The sequence below is a fragment of the Podarcis erhardii genome (genome assembly GCF_964252035.2).
Source record: "Podarcis erhardii genome assembly, chromosome: 3".
Taxonomy (NCBI): Eukaryota; Metazoa; Chordata; class Lepidosauria; order Squamata; family Lacertidae; genus Podarcis; species Podarcis erhardii.
The window spans coordinates 122,773,808-122,794,247 of NC_138507.1; the positions used below are offsets into that span (position 1 = coordinate 122,773,808).

The 20,440-nt window shown below is 46.3% G+C and overlaps 1 protein-coding gene across 4 annotated transcripts in view; it reads right to left on the bottom strand.

Annotated features, from left to right (window-relative positions):
* Window positions 1–20,440, bottom strand: part of OTOF (otoferlin) — a 203,173-nt gene that overhangs the window by 18,106 nt on the left and 164,627 nt on the right. For 2 of the 4 annotated variants that reach the window (XM_081854517.1, XM_081854518.1), the window contains 7 exons: window positions 18,480–18,616; window positions 16,740–16,874; window positions 14,501–14,638; window positions 10,912–11,039; window positions 8,548–8,718; window positions 6,140–6,300; window positions 4,186–4,328 (listed from right to left, as the gene is read on the bottom strand). In XM_081854517.1, coding sequence (XP_081710643.1) covers window positions 4,186–4,328; window positions 6,140–6,300; window positions 8,548–8,718; window positions 10,912–11,039; window positions 14,501–14,638; window positions 16,740–16,874; window positions 18,480–18,616 — 1,013 coding nt within the window. Of the gene's footprint in view, window positions 1–4,185; window positions 4,329–6,139; window positions 6,301–8,547; window positions 8,719–10,911; window positions 11,040–14,500; window positions 14,639–16,739; window positions 16,875–18,479; window positions 18,647–20,440 lie in introns of all 4 variants that reach the window. The other 2 variants (XM_081854516.1, XM_081854519.1) reach the window with 1 other exon arrangement.

Genomic DNA, 20,440 nt, shown 5'->3' on the forward strand with positions numbered 1-20,440 from the left:
TCCGTATAGTTAAAGCTATGGTTTTCCCAGTAGTGATGTATGGAAGTGAGAGCTGGACCATCAAGAAGGCTGATCGCCAAAGAATGGATGCTTTTGAATTCTGGTGCTGGAGGAGACTCTTGAGAGTCCCATGGACTGCAAGAAGATCCAACCTCTCCATTCTGAAGGAAATCAGCCCTGAGTGCTCACTGGGAGGACAGATCCTGAAGCTGAGGCTCCAAGACTTTGGCCACCTCATGGGAAGAGAAGACTCCCTGGAAAAGACCCTGATGCTGGGAAAGATGGAGGGCACAAGGGGACGACAGAGGACGAGATGGTGGGATAGTGTTCTCGAAGCTATAAACATAAGTTTGACCAATCTGTGGGAGGCAGTGGAAGACAGGAGTGCCTGGCGTGCTCTGGTCCAGGGGGTCACGAATAATAATAATAATAATAAATTTTATTTATATCCCGCCCTCCCCAGCCGAAGCCGGGCTCAGGGCGGCTAACAACACTAAAACAGTACAACATTATAAAACATTATAAAAATGAATTAAAATCAAAATTGATGGCAACCATAAACTAAAGTCTTGTAAAGATTGCCAAAGGAGGGAGTCAGGCTGCGCCCTGACCAAAGGCCAGGTGGAACAGCTCTGTCTTGCAGGCCCTGCGGAAAGATGTCAAGTCCTGCAGGGCCCTTGTCTCTTGTGACAGAGCGTTCCACCAGGTTGGAGCCGCAGCCGAAAAAGGCCTGGCTCTAGTTGAGGCCAGCCTAGCCTCTCTGTGGCTTGGGACCTTCAAGGTGTTTTTATTTGAAGACTGTAAGTTCCTCTGTGGGGCATACCAGGAGAGGCGGTCCCGTAGGTACGAGGGCCCTAGGCACCTTCATCGAAGGAAACATGATCACATCTATACCGATGCCAAAGATCAAATCCAGCGTGTGGCCTGCTTGATGTGTGGGGCCCGAAACAAACTGGGAGAGCCCTAGTGTCGCCATGGAAGACACCAGGTCCAGAGCCTGTGAGGAGGGAGTGGCATCAGCATGGGTGTTGAAGTCCCCCAATACCAATAGGTTAGGGAACTCCAAGACCCAGCCGGCCACCGCCTCCAGCAGGCCTGACAGGGTGGCTGCTGGTGCGCTAGGTGGCCGGTACACCAGCCAGACAGCCAAGCTCTCCTCGGAGCCCCACACTAGGCCAACACATTCAATGCCGGGGATCGATGGCGATGGTAGAGCCCTGAAAGAACAATCTTCCCGGATTAATAATGCCTCCCCCCCCCCCGGCCCACAGTCCGCGACTGGTGGAGGACGGAGAAACCCGGGGGCGCCATCTCTCGTAAGGTAACTGTTGCCCCTTCGCGCACCCAGGTCTCCATCACACACGCCAGGTCAACCCCCTGCGAGGTGAAGAAATCTCGCAGGGTGGCAGTTTTGTTGCCTATAGACCTGGCATTGCACAACACCAGTGACGGAGGTGAGTAATCCTTGCTCACCCTACCCTCATCCTTCGGGATGGGGCGCAGATTGGAAGGGGTACGAGCATATCCATATCTCGATCCCCTTCGCCTATAACATCTGCCCCCACCGCCATACCTCCCTCGCCCCTCCACAGTAGGAATCCCAAGCCTCATACTCGCCTCCATTTACAGAATATAAAAGCAAACAAACAAAAAACAATTACACCGAAACAAAACCAATCCCCACCCCACTCCACAACCACCCCACCCCAACCCAAAATAAACCAAAACAAAATAAAAATACATGGATAAAAACCACCGCTTATGGTGGTACAACAAAGCAAAAAATTAAAAACAGTTTAAAACATATTGTCAGGTCTGCCTCTAGATCCCAGCTCACAGAGGACCAACGCCCGGTGGATATAATATACAAAAGTCTTTATTGAAGTTTAGTTTCCATTTCAAAGCTCTGGGCGCGCAGACCCACGTCTCGACGCTAGACCGGCTAAGTCCCCTCTGACTCACTGCTCCTCCCACACCAGTTTAAGATCCTAGCCCGGCTCCACCTCCTACGCTGTTCTTTCCTTCGCTGGGTCCTTCTGCCCTCTGGGGTTTCCTCCTTCCTGGACTCCTCTGACGCTGACCCCCCTTGGTCTTCCCCTTCCTTCCGGCGGGCTTTAGGACCTGGCTCCCTACCCGGGCTCCCTGCTGTGCCGCTCGCCTGTACATTTGAACTTGGCGCGCGCGCCCAGCCGGTAACCTTCCTCCTGACCGTTTCCCCGCTTCCTGATGTGGGCGTGACCAAACCTGACTCCTCTCCTCCCGCTGGTGGTGAGAGCACTGGTCCCGATTCCTGGGACTCCCCCTCCCCACTGCGCTCTGGTGGGGAAGCTGGTCCTGATTTCCAACTGCTGCTCAGGGACTCCCCGCTGGCCCCTTCCTCCTGGGGCTTCCCCCCTGGAACCCCCCTCGCTCTGGCCATCGGCGCTCCCTTCTGTGAGTCCTCCGATTCGCTGGAGAGGCTTGTGGAATAACTCTTTCCACTGTCACTGCCTGCGCCCCCCTCGGACTCCTCCTCCTCACTCTCCATTTGCTCCCCCTCCTGTGTCTCTCCTTCTGAACCCCTGACACATATAAAAACACTTCAAGCAACCGCTGCAGCAGCACCAGTGTCCCCAAAGCTGCGGTAGGGGTGAGTATGGGCCCCGCCCCCTGGCCTGATGGAGAGTGGGCCTGCAGGGGGAAGAGCCCTCCCCACAAACGCGCGGCAAAGCGGCAAAGCGAAGAGTCGGACACAACTAAATGACTAAACAACAACAAATCCCCCACAAGTCCCAAATCGCTGGGCCCCACTCAGATCCACTGGACGCCCAGTGCATGTCATGCAAACTTTTCTCCTCTTGGAGCAGACCCAAGGTGCAGTTGTCCCTTTTCCAAACATGGAGAAGAAGAAGTAGAAGTAGAAGTAGAAGTAGGAGGAGGAGGAGGAGGAGGAGAAGAAGAAGAAGTTGTTTTATTTATACCCCACCCTCTCCAGCCAAGACCAGGCTCAGGGCGGCTAACACTGTGAATGGTTTCAGAACTCACAGGATTAAGGAGTTCTGGATGCCGTCTCTCCATTCCTGACGCGTGACTGAGGGAGTGGCTTTATTCCACTGCCTGTTTGTCTCTGTTTTTCCGAAGGAGACAGAAGCAGCCATGAGTGCTCGGAGTCCCGGGAAAACCAAGAGAGTTCTGTTCTATTGTTTTACTGCTTGAATAAAGACTGACAAATAAACACACTAATGACTGGGTGTGTTTGATCTTCTAAACACCGAGGAGCGACAGCCCGCTGTGTTTTTACTCTGCAATCATGGTGAAATGGAGGATCGGAGCAGCAAAGTGGCGCAGCTGAGAGGGAAGTGTGCCAGGCTCCAGTTCGATTAAGTCACGGCTAATTGGCGTCATAAACCAATTAGCTACGCCACGCCCTAATAAACACCAGGTATAAAAACAATTGATTATTCCTGACAATCAAAGGAAAGTGTTCCTTTATGCAACGGCAGCTGCCAGGATGCTTATAGGCAAAAATTGGAAAGGGAGAAAAATCCCATCTAGTTTTTTCCTTTTTTAATTATTTTCCTCAGGTATAGACAGCCCGCTGTGTTTTTACTCTGCAATCATGGTGAAATGGAGGATCGGAGCAGCAAAGTGGCGCAGCTGAGAGGGAAGTGTGCCAGGCTCCAGTTCGATTAAGTCACGGCTAATTGGCGTCATAAACCAATTAGCTACGCCACGCCCTAATAAACACCAGGTATAAAAACAATTGATTATTCCTGACAATCAAAGGAAAGTGTTCCTTTATGCAACGGCAGCTGCCAGGATGCTTATAGCCAAAAATTGGAAAGGGAGAAAAATCCCATCTAGTTTTTTCCTTTTTTAATTATTTTCCTCAGGTATAGACAGAAAGAATGTTGTTTATGCTAACAGTTATAAAAATGTGTTCTTTTTCTATTTTTTCTTTCTTCTTTTTCTTTCCTTTTTTCTATCTCTTGTATATGTAAGATGTTTGAGATGTGGATGTCAACAATAAATAAAAATATTTTTTTTAGGAAAAAGATCAACATAAAAACCACAATATATATAATCAAAATAAAAACAACAACCCAACAACCCTTGGAGTCAGTGGCATTAGAGACGTGCAAATATATAGTTGGAGCGCGAGTCCTCCACACCAGCAAGTGCGCAGCCTAGAGTGGCGCCAGGTACCTGCTCAATGCCTGGCTTGTCCGGGTTCAGCAGGGGCCGTGTCTCCACATGCTCAGGCACCAGTTTGCAGCCCACGCGCGGGATCTCCTCCCAGTGGTGCAAGACAGTCAGCGCTAGATGCTCGTCCGTCTGCTTCTTCTGGCCTGTGGGTGCAGAGAGCGCAGAGGCAATGAGGCAGAAAGAGAAAAGTGCCGCAGGTCGAAAGAGGAGCAGAAACATTTGCTGCTGTTTGCGGCACCCTTGTGGGACAAAGAAGAGGGCTCGCCCCATCAGCCTGGGTTTGCTGTGGTCTAAACCACAGAGACTAGGGCTTGCTGATCAGAAGGTCAGCGGTTCGAATCCCCATGACGGCGTGAGCTCCCGTTGCTCGGTCCCTGCTCCTGCTAACCTAGCAGTTTGAAAGCACATCAAAGTGCAAGTAGATAAATAGGTACTGCTCTGGAGGGAAGGTAAACAGCATTTCTGTGCGCTGCTCTGGTTCGCCAGAAGCGGCTTAGTCATGCTGGCCACATGACCCGGAAGCTGTACGCCAGCTCCCTCGGCCAGTAAAGCGAGATGATCGCCACAACACCAGAGTCGTCTGTGACTGGACCTAATGCTCAGGGGTCCCTTTACCTTTACCTTAAGATGCTACTAAGACGCAGGTGGCGCTGTGGTCTAAACCACAGAGTCTAGGGCTTGCCGATCAGAAGGTCGGTGGTCCGACTCCCCGCGACGGGGTGAGCTCCCGTTGCTCAGTCCCTGCTCCTGCCAACCTAGCAGTTCGAAAGCACCTCAAAGTGCAAGTAGATAAATAGGTACCTCTCCGGCGGGAAGGTAAACAGCGTTTCCATGCGCTGCTCTGGTTCGCCAGAAGCGGCTTAATCATGCTGGCCACATGACCCGGAAGCTGTACGCCAGCTCCCTCGGCCAATAAAGCGAGATGATCGCCGCAACCCCAATGTCTGCCATTGATGATCATTGGGGTCCCTTCCAATTCTACAGTTCTACGATTCTAATTGGGGATGTCAGTGGTTTTCTAGGCAGAGCTTCAGCGGAACATTGTGGTCAAAGCAAACTCAAGTTGAGCCAAATTCCTTGTTGAGGTTATAGAATTGCAGGGTCTTCTAGTGCAACCCCCTTCAACACAGTTGGACCTTTTGCATCGTCCGTTGACCTGCTTATTTTGCTTCTGCTTCTCCCCTGGAAAGGTAATAAGCTAAACTGGACTCCCAAAGCTGCCCCAACACTCACAATACTAAATGGCCTTCCATTTTGTTCCCTATATTTATTGAGTGAATGCAGACACGTGCTCAATTTCTGAAGGGCTGGGGGCTTGCATTTAAAATGAAATATAACAGGTTCTCAGGATGCTGAATTCTGTGCACAGTGCTCAAATGCAGGACTTAGGCTATGTGATTATAGCACACTCTGGAAGTTTAAAGATCCGTCTAGCATCATCTTAGGAATAGCTGAATCTAACCCTTACAGTTTTTCTTCACTTCTTATTTTTCCAATCTTCAGTTCTCCACATTTCCAGTATGAGATTTCCCCTGAAAAATCCACCTGCATTTTAGTGCAAATTTCACCCAATACACACATTGCATGCAATTCTGGCTGGTACGCAGCTTTTTTCATTTTTGCAATGCAATCTCTTCTAAAATAATGCATTTTCAGAAGAATGTGCATTTCTATGGACACTTTGCCACACTATGTGCCTTTCTGTACAAACTCCTTGGCTAGACGTCGTCCTTGCAAAACGGCGATGATTGCATTGCAAAATTCGGAGGGCTGCACTGCAGAGTTCTGCAAAATTTGAAGTCCAGCTATGTTTCCAGTCTGGTATTGTGCAAATTAGGCAGGTCCGCCTTTCGTTGTGAGCTAAATGGAAATCCTCTCCCTGTCCCCATCTCTCACCATCCTGTACATTCTGACTTCAAAGCAACTGACTTGGGCTGATTCGCTTCCAACGTACCGTTTTCGTCTTCCACTTCTGTGGGTCCCGTGAAGACCCGGTTGGTCACCTTCACTCTGCCGCCAGGGCCATAATGGGGCCCGTCCAGCTTCCCCTCTTTGCATAACTTGGACAAGATCTGGGTGGGCTTCTGAGGGTCTCTCCACATATTGTAACCATGGCTGTGGACAAAAGTTGACTCTCGTCAGTTCAAGGAGCCCAGTCCCTGAAGCCCACTCCTCAAGGACCCTCCCTGCTCTATACAGTGGTACTTCAGGTTAAGAACTTAATTTGTTCTGGAGGTCGTTCTTAACCTGAAACTGTTCTTAACCTGAAGCACCACTTTAGCTAATGGGGCCTCCTGCTGCCACTGCACAATTTCTGTTCTCATCCTGAAGCAAAGTTCTTAACCCGAGGTACTATTTCTGGGTTAGCGGAGTCTGTAACCTGAAGCGCCTGTAACCCGAGGTACCACTATAGTTTTTCTCTTTGACATCTGGTGTGGGTGTTCCACAGGGTGGGTGCCACTACTGAGAAGGCCCTCTGCCTGGTTCCCTGTAACCTCACTTCTCGCAAGGAGGGAACCACCAGAAGGCCCTTGGAGCTGGACCTCAGTGTCCGGGCAGAATGATGGGGGTGGAGATGCTCCTTCAGGTATACTGGACCGAGGCTGTTTAGGGCTTTCAAGGTCAGCACCAACGATTTGAATTGTGCTCGGAAACGCACTGGGAGCCAATGTCAGTCTTTCAAGACCAGTGTTATATGATCTTGGCAGCCGCTCCCAGTCACCAGTTTAGCTCTTAGCATGTTTCTCCCTTGCGTCCTGAGTTCGAGTGTCTTCAAAGCCCAGGACCCCTTTGGTAAAGGCTGCTCTCCAACTAGAGCGCTCGCAAGCCTGTGGAGGCAGAGCTGATCCATAGGGGCTAGTAGTGATCAATAGCCTCTCCTCCATGAATTTGCCTAATCCTGTTTAAAAGCCTGTGGCAGGGAGTTCCATAGTTTAACTGCATGAAGAAGGGCTTTTTAAAAAAATCTGTCCTGACTCTTCCGACACTCTTTATCAGATGTTATGAGATCTAGTCTTAGGAGAGGAGAAGAAAAACTTTACATTCTACCCTCCTTTTCCATGCCGCACATAATTTTAGAAGGCTTGCTCACTTTTCTCTAAACGGAAAGGTCCAGAATGCTGCAACCATTCCTCCTAAAGCAGCTACTCCAACCTCTGGGTAAGTCTGATGGACCTTTTCTGAATCTTTCCCAACTTGGCAATATCCTTTTCGAGGTGAGGTGACCAGCACACAGTACAGTGGTACCTCGGGTCACATACGCTTCAGGTTACAGACTCCACTAACCCAGAAATAGTACCTCAGGTTAAGAACTTTGCTTCAGGATGAGAACAGAAATCGTGCTCCGGCGGCGCGGCAGCAGCAGGAGGCCCCATTAGCTAAAGTGGTGCTTCAGGTTAAGAACAGTTTCAGGTTAAGAACGGACCTCCAGAACGAATTAAGTACTTAACCCGAGGTACCACTGCATATGGGTAAGACTTAATAGGAAGTGTTGCTGAGTTCACAGAATCAAAGCATTGTGGAAGGGACCACGAGGGTCCTCTAGTCCCTGCAATGCGAGAATCTTTTGCCCAACATGGGGCTTGAACCCTCAACCTTGAAATTTGGGATGTGGAACTGCAATGCCATGTGAGTGAGATGAATAAACACCCAGCAATAAAAGATAACGGGAGAGGATTTACCCCAGCAAATTATTTGTCAAAATTACAAATACCCAAATACAGATGGACATTTACCCTCGCAAGATTCAACGTGCTGCCTTATTGGAGGGCAGATTCGAGGGTAAACCATACGTGGAACGAGTCTGCCCCTGCAGCTTGATGGAGGTAGAAACTGTCTCTCATGTCTTGTTATGCTGCCGTTTCTACGGGGATCTACGCTCGGCATTTATCACTCCCGTTATACAAAAATCTCCAAATGGGTCCAAACTTCAATGTCTAAAACTCCTGGTAGAGGACAAGGATCTAGAGATCACGCTCAGGGTGGCCAAATTCTGTGCGACTGCCATAAAACTTAGGGAACAAGCTGTGCTACCGAAATGATTAGGGTTTTAAATGATAATTTTAGGTTATATTTTAGTGATCAAGATTTAATGTATTTTTTAAAATGCCTCTATATCTGAATTGTCTCTGTTATACCCAATTGCAATTCAATGTATCCCTGTTGTGTTTTATGATTTTCCTGATATTGTAAGTGAGCCAGAACTGGTCTGTGGCCGTAATAATAAAATTCTGAATTAAGAGTCCAATGCTCTACTTGCATGCGGTTTCTTTGAATGAAGAGTTGACTTCTCTGGCAAACTCTGCTTCTTGCAGGGCCTCCCTCAGAGCTACAAAATCAGTTGCAGGGATCCGGGATGCTTACATGGAGTAGTTCTGTGTGATCCCACAGGTCGCCCTATGCTTGCTGTAATATCGGTTCTCCAGGTCAATCTTGGTCTCGCCAATCAGATCATCGGATCCCACCAGATCCCAGTCGTAAATGGCCACTGTCAACATGGACTCCATGGGAAAAGTGGCCTCGATGTCAAACGACCTGGAGGGGAAGAGACAACCATGTGGAATCGTGGGGGAAATTGGAAAGGAATGGGAAGTGGCAAGCGAGGAGAAGGACAGCCCTCAGGGATGGAGAAACTTTTTCAAAGCAATCGTTGATGGGATAGGTGGAATTATTAGACAGGTGCAAAAATAAGCTAACCAACGAGCTGGGTGGTCCCAGCTTGGGTCAGAGTTGACCGAAGGCAGCCTTTTCTTAGCCTTGGGTCCCTAGATGTCAGAAATAATAATAATAATAATAATAATAATAATAATAATAATAATAATAATAATAATATATTTATATCCCGCCCAACCAGATTTCCCCAGCCACTCTGGGCGGCTCCCAACAGAATATTGAAAACACTATAAAACATCAAACATAAACTATATAAACATCAAACATGTTTAGGGAAGTTTTTCATATTTAATGCTGTATTGTTTCTAACACTCGATTGGAAGCTGCCCAGAGTGGCTGGGGAAACTCAGCCAGATGGGCGGGTATAAATAATAAATTATTGTTATTGTTATTGTTATTGTTATTGTTATTGTTATTGTTATTGTTATTGTTATTGTTATTGTTATTAACTTCCCTAAACAGGACTGACTTCAGATGTCTTCTAAAAGTCAGATAGTTCATAGAATCATAGAATACTAGAGTTGGAAGAGACCACAAGGGCCATCAAGTCCAACCCCCTGCCAAGCAGGAAACACCATCAGAGCACTCCTGACATATGGTTGTCAAGCCTCTGCTTAAAGACCTCCAAAGAAGGAGACTCCACCACACTCCTTGGCAGCAAATTCCACTGTCAAACAGCTCTTACTGTCAGGAAGTTCTTCCTAATGTTTAGGTGGAAACTTCTTTCTTGTCGTTTGGAACCATTGCTCCGTGTCCGCTTCTCTGGAGCAGCAGAAAACAACCTTTCTCCCTCCTCTATGTGACATCCTTTTATATATTTGAACATGGCTATCATATCACCCCTTAACCTCCTCTTCTCCAGGCTAAACATGCCCAGCTCCCTTAGCCGTTCCTCATAAGGCATTGTTTCCAGGCCTTTGACCATTTTGGTTGCCCTCCTCTGGACAGTTGACGGGAGGGCGCTCCACAGGGCGGGCGCCACTACCGAGAAGGCCCTCTGCCTGGTTCCCTGTAACTTGGCTTCTCGCAAGGAGGGCCCTGCTAGCTAGGGATGATGGGAGATGTAGTCCAACAATACCTGGGGACCTGAGATTGAGGAAGGCTAGCCTAAGGTGTGCAACGCCTGGTTTGGAACACCCCTGTTCTCCACCCCCATTAATGCATCCCAGTACTAATGGAATTTTGCTGCCTCGCAGGTGCCTACAAATGTCTCTGAGGCCGCTTCCTGGCAGGTCTGGTGTCCATCTGAGCTATAATAATAATAATAATAATAATAATAATAATAATAATATATTATTTATACCCCACCCATCTGGCTAGGTTTCCCCAGCCACTCTGTGTGGCTTCCAACAGAATATTAAAATACAAAACCTATCAAACATTAAAAACTTCCCTAAATAGGGCTGCCTTCAGATGTCTTCTAAAAGTCAGGTAGTTGTTTATTTCTTTGACATCTGGTGGGAGGGCATTCCACAGGGCGGGTGCCACCACTGAGAAGGCCCTCTGCCTGGTTCCCTGTAACTTGGCTTCTCGCAAGGAGGGAACCGTCAGAAGGCCCTCAGAGCTGGACCTCAGTGTCCGGGCAGAACGATGGAAGTGGAGACGTTCCTTCAGGTTTACAAGGCCAAGGCACATTCAGAGAATTGTAGAGCTGGAAGAGCCCTCAGTGGCCATTTAGCCTAACCCCCCTGCTGCGCAGGAATTTCAGCTGAAGAATCCCTGACCGACGGCCATCCAAACTCTCTTTAAAAACCTTCAATGAAGGAAAGCCCTACCATCATCAGAGAGAATCTGTTCCACCCTTGAATGGATCCTACCCCCAGAAAGTCCTTCCTGATATTTTCTCAGGATCTACTTCTTTGTCCTTGGAATACATTTTGGGGGGTCCTCGCCTCTAGAGCAGCAGAAAGCAATGTTGCTCCACCTTCTGGGCAAAAGGGCTGCAAAGTGGAAGATGGAACGAGCTTGTTTTCTGCTGCTCCAGAGGCAAAAGAAAATCCAACCAAGGCAGCGCTGTGCAAAACCGCAGCCTGGCTCAGCGCGGGGTCCCCTTACTTTCCAAAAATGGGGTTCAGCTGTTTGGAGATATAGTTCTCCTTGTCCTTGATGTCCGTCTTCCCCAACTTGATGACAACGTACGGGTCAGCTTTGCCGTTGATGTCGGCGGGATGCAGATCGGTGGCCTGGAAGAGAAGCCAAGGCTCATTGCAGGATGCAACCCTAAAGTCCCACATTAACAAAAAGGGGTCCCTTCTCTCCAGCTCGCCTGCTATCTATCTTTGAAGAGGTTTGTGATGGCCTGGGACTTGGGCTCGGACTCAGAATCAGAGGAGACTTAGTCCGCACCGGATCCTTTGCCTCAGGCGGCATCTGAACCAAGTCTGGGGACTGACCCTGAAGAGCCCCAGTCTGCACAGGTTCCCCTGCAACAAGCACCAGCTGGGCCGAGTCAGGGGCCTGAGCCTGCCCTGGCTCCAGATGCGGGGATTACCTTGTTGCCCTCTGCTGGGCAATCACTTACAGCTGCTCCACTACCGGTTGGGTCAGGGGAGGCTGAGATGGCCTCTGGGTCTAGTCACCCACCGACGTCTCCTGAGCCGCAGAGACTCAGGTCTGAGAGAAGGAGAGACCTGAGTACTCGCAGGAGGAGTGTTCGCCTTCGGGCGAGACAGGGAGGTGAGTCGCCAGGGAATCAGGACCGGCCGTTATCCTGACAGAGATAAAAGGCTGTCGGACCCTGCCCCAGGTTGCAGGAGCAACATTACTAGAACCTGCCTGAGACCCTGTGCCTGACCTAGCCTGGTTTCCTGCCTTGGCCCTGTCGGACTAACTTCTCGTGGAACCTTTGGACTCTGGACTGGTTCTGGACTGCGTTTCATGGGTTACCCCTGGGCCCAGCACAAGGCTGACCTTAAGGTACATACAGGGCCAGATTGAGGTTTGATGAGGCCCTCGGCTCCTGAAGATAATGGGGCCCTTTATATGTCCAGCTGTCCTTTGTCAACAACAAATTGTCACTTTTTTGTGTTGAATAAATATTCTATGGTCAAAACAAAACAAATTCCTTCCAGTAGCACCTTAAAGACCAACTAAGTCAGTTCTTGGTATGAGCTTTCGTGTGCATGCACACTTCTTCAGATACACTGAAACAGAAGTTTCCAGACCCTTCTATATAGTGAGAAGGTGGGGAGGGGTATTACTCAGAAGGGTGGTGGGAATGGGTGATTGGCAGATAGCTGTGATGAGCCTGTTTTGAGCCTGTTTTGAGTTCAAAACCATGGAAAAACCTGGTCTGAACAAAGACCTTGGATTCTTATCTCATTATACATGACAAAGCCATTTTTCACCTTTTCACCCCTTGCTTTTTCCTGTAAGACCTATTGCAGTCGTTAAGAGTCGTCAACAGGCTCATCACAGCTATCTGCCAATCACCCATTCCCACCACCCTTCTGAGTAATACCCCTCCCCACCTTCTCACTATATAGAAGGGTCTGGAAACTTCTGTTTCAGTGTATCTGAAGAAGTGTGCATGCACACGAAAGCTCATACCAAGAACTGACTTAGTTGGTCTTTAAGGTGCTACTGGAAGGAATTTGTTTTGTTTTGACTATGGCAGACCAACACGGCTACCTATCTGTAACTGAAATATTCTATGGTCATTTATGGACCTCAAAGGTATCTCAAGCCATTTGCACCTGCTGCCCTACAACCAGTCCATGCAGAATGTAGGCACCCTATATATAGAAATGAGCAAACCAGTGATATTTAAGGGAGCAGGGTAGCAGGCAGGGCCCATGATTTACATCATAGGAACCTACACAACACAAAACACTGTTGCTGCATGTAGGTTTTATTTTATTTGTTTTTTATCTTATATTTTGGTATTGTACATCCAGTTTTTTTTCTTTGTTTTTTTTGGGGGGGGGCCAAGAGAGTGGGGCCCTATGCGATAGCTTGTTTAGCTTATACATTAATTAAGACAAAGAGATAATTGTTCGTTTTCTGTTGGCTGCTCATTTCTGGAAAGAACTAAACGTTTCTTTTTGGCATTCCGAAGTTCGGGGATTTGCTTTATCTGAAAGGCTGATCAACAAATCATGCATTTCCAGAAGACAATGTCGAAGAGGATAGATAGGTTACACCATCAAAACTTATTTACACTGTTGAATTTATCCTAATACTTCCAGCATTTTTAAATGCACACAATTTTCACCCATACAATCAGTAAGCATTTTCCAGTCTTCTTTAAACATATATTCTTCTTGTTCTCTTATTCCATTTATGTATGCGACTACTGCAGCCCGTGTTTGGCTAGCACAAAAATGGAAAACAAACGCGGTCCCAACCAAAGAAGAACGTCAACTTAAAGTAATGGAATATGCGCAGGATGGCCACGAGTTCTAGTCTTATGAGTGAGAGAGAAAAAATTGTCTCCCTCCAATTCTGTAAACTTATACCATGCCTCGCTCTGATCATCAACATTTGATGATCTCCTTCTAACTGTCAACAATAGAAAGTGTCCTTTCCTACTGTATCACGGTGTAGTACGCTGGTTTGACCTCATCTGATCGGAAGTGCCTACAGAGGGTGGTGAATACAGCACAAGATATTATGGGCTGTCCTGTGAATCCACTGGATGAAATAGAGGAAGAACGTTGCCTTGGGAGAGTGAGGAAAATTCTCAGGGATGATTATTCACACTCTGGCCAGCACTTTCTTGATCTCCTGCCCTCAGGCAGAAGATATAAAAGCAGGATTAAAACAAAACAAATTCCTTCCAGTAGCACCTTAAAGACCAACTAAGTCAGTTCTTGGTATGAGCTTTCGTGTGCATGCACACTTCTTCAGATACACGTATCTGATGTATCTGAAGAAGTGTGCATGCACACGAAAGCTCATACCAAGAACTGACTTAGTTGGTCTTTAAGGTGCTACTGGAAGGAATTTGTTTTGTTTTGACTATGGCAGACCAACACGGCTACCTATCTGTAACTGAAAGCAGGATTAGTCGCGCCAACAGGGTAAAGAACAGCTTCTATCCATGGGCTGTTAGGCTGCTGAATGAAAAGATAACAACAGGGCAACTGACTTTCGGGTTTGGTGGGTGTGCGTCAGTAAACGAGTGGAATTAAGACTAAGAGATCTTGAGTGGGGGGTACTCGTGTAATCTCACCGTATAAAAGTTGTACAAGTGACAATAAAGTATTTCAATTTCATCTCGCTTAAGAGGCCGGGAGCCAGCGCTGTCCAAAGACACTTCCGGGTCATGTGGCCAGCGTGACGAAGCTGCTCTGGCGAGCCAGCACCAGCGCAGCACACGGAAACGCCATTTACCTTCCCGCTATAAAGCGGTACCTATTTATCTACTTGCACTTAGGGGTGCTTTCGAACTGCTAGGTGGGCAGGAGCTGGGACCGAACGACGGGAGCTCACCCCGCCCTGGGGATTCGAACCGCCGACCATACGATCGGCAAATCCTAGGCGCTGAGGTTTTACCCACAGCGCCACCCGCGTTCCCAGCCCTACAATCTCCTTTTTGAGGCGAGGCAACCAGAACCTGGCTGGGGGCATCTTGATGGAATCAAATGCTTGGAGCTGGAAGGGCTGTAAGAGGAAAGAGAAAACCTTGTGTCCATTTGCTTACCCTCACCACGTAGACCCGGACCAACACATTGATGGGATCATTGCTTGGGATGCCCTGGAACATGCCGAAATTTGGGTCATACCCTGCCTCTTTGGTGATGTCATCAGGGAGTGGCACTTTGTAGACACACATGGAGCCCTGCAAGAAAAAGTGGGAGGAGGAGGAGATGTTTTAATCTGGTTAAAAGGGAATCCAGGCCTGGGCAAAGCAATAATAATAATAATAATAATAATAATAATAATAATTTTATTATTTATACCCCGCCCATCTGGCTGGGTTTCCCCAGCCACTCTGGGCGGCTCCCAACAGAATTAAAAGCACAATAAACCATCAAACATTAAAAACAAAAGCAAAACGGGAGCATGACCGAATCACAGGCTCAGAGATTGTGAGGGACTCGCAAGGGTCATCTAGTCCAACCCCTTCTGCAGTGCAGGAATTGCAGCTAAAGAATCCCTGTGGCATGTGGCCTCTAAAAAACAAAAACCTCTCCCTCTTGTGTTTTGGTGCACCAGAATAATGGCACCAGGAATAACAGACCCCCAGCTCCACATGGAAAATGCAGGTTTGAAATCAGAAAATTGGAAATTTCTAAGCTTCCAGGTTTGTCAGCTTGTTTGATAGCTCTATGTATTTTCATTCATTCATTCATTCATTCATTCATTCATTCATTCATTCAGACAAAGTAATAATCATAAATGAATAAGAATAAACAGGTGTACCCCACCACTGAGACCATTCCATTGTAACTATCCAACCCAAATTTTCAACACCTCTTACAATGGTTTGACCCCTTTCCGTTTTAACAGTACAAATTCTACAAACACCTTCCATATCTCCTCAAAAATAATTTCTCCTGCATATTCCCGGTCTTACCTTAATGACACATGTTAATTTATCATTAATAGCTATATCCCACACCTCTTTATACCATTCTTCCATTTTATATTCACCTTGCCCCTTCCACTTCCTAGCTATAATAATTCATGCAGCTCTCAATAAATTTGTGAGCAGCAGAAACAAAGTCAATAGACTTGATGGCAGGATTTAAATAAACATTCACATTATCAGTACTAGAAAATGTTTAGAAGACAGTGAAATATTATGCTGTATTTACTTCTATTTTTATGTTTTTAGGCTTGATGTTATGTTATTAATAACTTTTTCTGTTAGGAGATAGCAAAGTGGGTGAAAAGAGAGGCAAACCAGAAGCAGAAGGGGGAAGCCTTGTAGGGGAGGGAGGGAGGAATATATAATAAATGTTAAGAATTTGAGATGTATGTAATGAATGAAAAAGAAAAATGAATAATTTTTTTAAATAAATAAATTTGTGAGCAAGTCCTTCACAGCCTGCGAACCTTCTACCCCACCGTAAATTGATAATAATGCAACTTCTGGATTTTCAGTCAGCTTTAACCCCGTGATTTCTGTTATCTCAATAATAATAATAATAATAATAATAATAATAATTATTATTATTATTTATTTGTACCCCGCCCATCTGGCTGAGTTTCCCCAGCCACTCTGGGCTGCTTCCACAGAGACCAAAAATACACTAAAATGTCACACATTAAAAACTTCCCTTAAACACCCTTTGCCAGAAAAATTGTACATAGTGACAACTCCACCACATGTGAACATAATTCCCTGTTTTCTGGCATCCGTATTTTGAAATCCTATCCAATGTGAGAGCTAGACCATAAAGAAGGTTGATCACCAAAGAATTGATGCTTTTGAATTATGCTGCTAGAGGAGACTCTTGAGAGTCCCATGGACTGCAAGAAGATCCAACCTCTCCATTCTGAAGGAAATCTGCCCTGAGTGCTCATTGGAAGGACAGATCCTGAAGCTGAGGCTCCAAGACTTTGGCCACCTCATGAGAAGAGAAGACTCCCTGGAAAAGACCCTGATGTTGGGAAAGATGGAGGGCACAAGGAGAAGGGGATGACAGAGGACGAGATGGCTGGACAGTGTTCTCAAAGCTATCAGCATGAGTTTGACCAAACTGCGGGAGGCAGTGGAAGACAGGAGGGCCTGGCGTGCTCTGGTCCAGGGGGTCACGAAGAGGCGGACTTGACTAAACGACTAAACAACAACAAATCCAATGTGAGAGGAGGGAGGGAGGACCACCACCCATTTCTAGAAGTATAGAGGCATCACATCTCCGAAAAGAGGGCCATAAACTGTTCTGACTCTGCTGGTGGGAGGGGGGGTTGCAGATGACAGCCCCCCAACTCACCTTGAACCTGCCCACGATGCGATCCTCATCTGCTGCGTGGTCGTCGTCGTCGCCAATCTTCCCCCGAAAGAGGTTGAAAGTGTGAAGCCAGTCCTCAAAGTAGTCAAATTCCGTCTCCAGCTCTTTGGGGAACACCTGGAGAGGAGGTGACAATGAACCCGGGAAAGCAACAGCGAAGCATGCGAAGTAAAAATAATAATAATAATAATTGCTCTTCGTTGTATTTCTCCGTTTCATAACCTCTTGATGGCAAAAGAAGCCCCCAAACCTCAAAGCAGTTTACAAAAATGATAAAATCAAGCAAAATTTTAGAGCAATGTTTCCAAACATACCAATATTTAAGATTCAGGTAGGAAGCCGTATTGGTTTGACACAGTTGAAATATATATATATATATTGTCCAGGAGCACCTTATATATATATATATATATATATATATATATATTGTCCAGGAGCACCTTAGAGACCAACTAAGTTTGTTCTTAGTATAAGCTTTCATGTGCATGCACATTTCTTCAGATACCAAGAAGCAACTCTCTCTCTCTCTCTCTCTCTCTCTCTCTCTCTCTCTCTCTCTCTATATCGAGCAGAGGATCCATGGTTCCCCTTCATTCCCTCCTCTGTGGCTCGCTTTGAAGCAGCAAAGCAGGAGTGTAAGTGGCTCCTGTCCGGTTGGCAGCTTTAAAGCGAGTGTGCTCTCTTTCCCTCCCTCCTCCCCGCTCAGCTCGCTGAAAAGCAGCAAAGCTTCTCCACCCACCTCACACGTGCTCCTTGTCCCATCAGTGTTTTTCCTTCCCTCCCCACTTAAAACGTGGTTACAAAGCACGGATCCACATGGATCCTCAGGATTTTTGCATTGCGTCACCCCAAGTTCACCATCAGATCACACAACATGTCCATGGCTACAGGCTGCACCAGAAAAATCACGCACCCACTGTTTTGTGGGGCCGCAATGGCGCAAAAACGTGGTTACAAAGCACGGATCCACATGGATCATCAGGATTTTTGCATTGGGCTGCCCCAAACTCACCGTCAAATCACATGTCTGTGGCCGCAGCATGAACCACAAAAATCATACAGCCACTGTTTCGTCAGAATATTTTTTTTCTTGTTTTCCTCCTCTAAAAACTAGGTGCGTCTTATGGTCAGGTGCATCTTATGGCGCGAAAAATATGGTAATTAGGTTAGGATTACCATACGCCTGGAATTTCCCAGATATAACCCTCATAAACAGCATCTCGATGGAAATTGCTGAGATGTCCAGGAAAATGTGGACATGCGGCAGCCCATGTCGGCAGTGTACAGGTGAAGCTCAAAAAATTAGAATATCATGGAAAAGTTCATTTATTTCAGTAATTCAACTTAAAAGGTAAAACTAATATATGAGATAGACTCATATATATATAATCATCACAATTATAACAAATAAAGGCTTGACATATCTCGCTTTGCATGTCATGTATTAGTTTCACCTTTTAAGATGAATTACTGAATTCTCCAGGATATTCTAATTTTTCGAGTTTCACCTATAGATATTCATTTAAAAAATAGCTTTAAAAAAACTCAACAACGTTTGCGTCCGGATCTTCACTTTTTGAAATATGGCAACCCTAAATTAGGTTATAGAATATACCTGCAAAGGAAAAAATAAAAACCCCAGTCTGGAGGGGCCCTCAGGATGCAGAGCCAAACCCCCATAAACCCACACTTCTGATGCAACTGGGATCTGGCACAGCTCACCTTAAGCTCATCGATCTTCTGCTTGTTCTTCTTCTCGGGACCCTCGGACGTCGGCGGCTGCCCCTGTTGCTGCTTCTTCTTCTTGTCTTCTTTGGGGGCCTTAACTTTCTCTTTGGTCTTCCCTTGGCCTTTGGAGCCTTTCATGGGAGAGTCATCGAGTCTGATTTCTGAGCCCCCCAAGGGAACCAGTGGCAGATGGAGTATGGGGAGGGCAGGTGCAGCAAAGGCGGGAGACGAGAAACAGAAGGAGCAGCCGTGATGTGCATGAAAGCTGACAGACAGCCGCTATCAAACCAAATTTTGCTGTTCCTAACAGAGTCCCTTCCTACTGAGGCTTGGGGGAGACCACCAGCCCTTGCTATTAGTGTCTCAGGTAATATTATAATAATAATAATAATAATAATAATAATAATAATAATAATAATAATAATAATAATTTATTATTTGTACCCCACCCATCTGGCTGGGTTTCCCCAGCCACTCTGGGCGGCTTCCATAAAAACCAGAAATACACTAAAGAGGAGGAACAGTGGTCAGGATCCTAGAAAAAAACACACCAAGAACTCTGGCCAATATACCGTATTTTTTGCTCTATAAGACTCACTTTTTCCCTCCTAAAAAGTAAGGGGAAATGTGTGTACGTCTTATGGAGCGAATGCAGGCTGCGCAGCTATCCCAGAAGCCAGAACAGCAAGAGGGATTGCTGCTTTCCCTCTTGCTGTTCTGGCTTCTGAGATTCAGAATATTTTTTTTCTTGTTTTCCTCCTCCAAAAACTAGGTGCGTCTTGTGGTCTGGTGCGTCTTATAGAGCGAAAAATACGGTAAGTTTCAAAAGTGGGAGTGGTCCCTACTCACAAATCAAACACACAGAAAAGCCCAATATACACATTGATCTACCCCCACTTAGGTGAGGAATCATATGATTATACGCTGCTTTGGAGTTTTTAATTCGATCCAACACATGTAATTATTAATATTCGTTATTTCCAGGCGTCATCTCTGAGAAACGTAGAAAAATAACAGGATATATTTATACGAATTATTCAAACTTATAGGACCCCTTAAAAATTAGATAAGGAAGCAAATGTTGCGTAATACTGTTTTATAATTTATGATAATTTAGAATTTGAATGTATTTTCATGTAATGTTTGATACTTCCAGCTGATGAAGGTGAATACATCGAAACAGGGCCCTGTCCTGGTTTCTGATCCATAACTGACTTCTGACTTCTGCTCAATGATTGAAACTAAGATTTTCACATCAAATTTTACTATGGACTAACATGAACTTATCTCTACTCATAAACTCTTACCTTTAATACTGTAACGAATTATTGTGTTATACATATCCTTATGAGTTTGACTTTGTAATCTCTATTTGAGTTTGTAATCCTTGTCAGAATACATACATTTGAATGGATTAGTTTTTGTTACAACTGACTATTGATTTGCGAGTAGGGACCACTCCCACTTTTGAAACTTATACTGGCCAGAGTTCTTGGTGTGCTTTGTTCTTGGTATATTTAATAACAAGAACTCCAATTTATTTAACGTCCCAGTCAGGATCCTGACACTTCCCGGGTGCAGTGGAACAGTATAGATTTGGAAAAGCGGTTTGCAGAGGGGCATAGTTCAGAAGATAACAGTTGGGAAGAACTGGGTGGTGAACAGCTAGGAGAAGAAGAACCGGGAGGGAGAGAGTTAACAGACTCCGGTTCGCCAGAAAGTGTCCAGCCGATCAGTCCAAGGTCACAGAGATTAGATAAGGTTGCTGCACAGAAGGCGCAGTGGTTGCGAGATCAGGTTGCAAGATGAGGAAGAGACTCGGGAGGAAAGTGGGGGTAAACCTTAATTGGGAGCACCTGCGCTCTGAGAATGGACAATTTGCTCTTCTGCTGTGATCATTAAAATCTCTTTCAATGGTAATAGACTATTTTTGCTTTGTTCTGCTCATCCGCAGC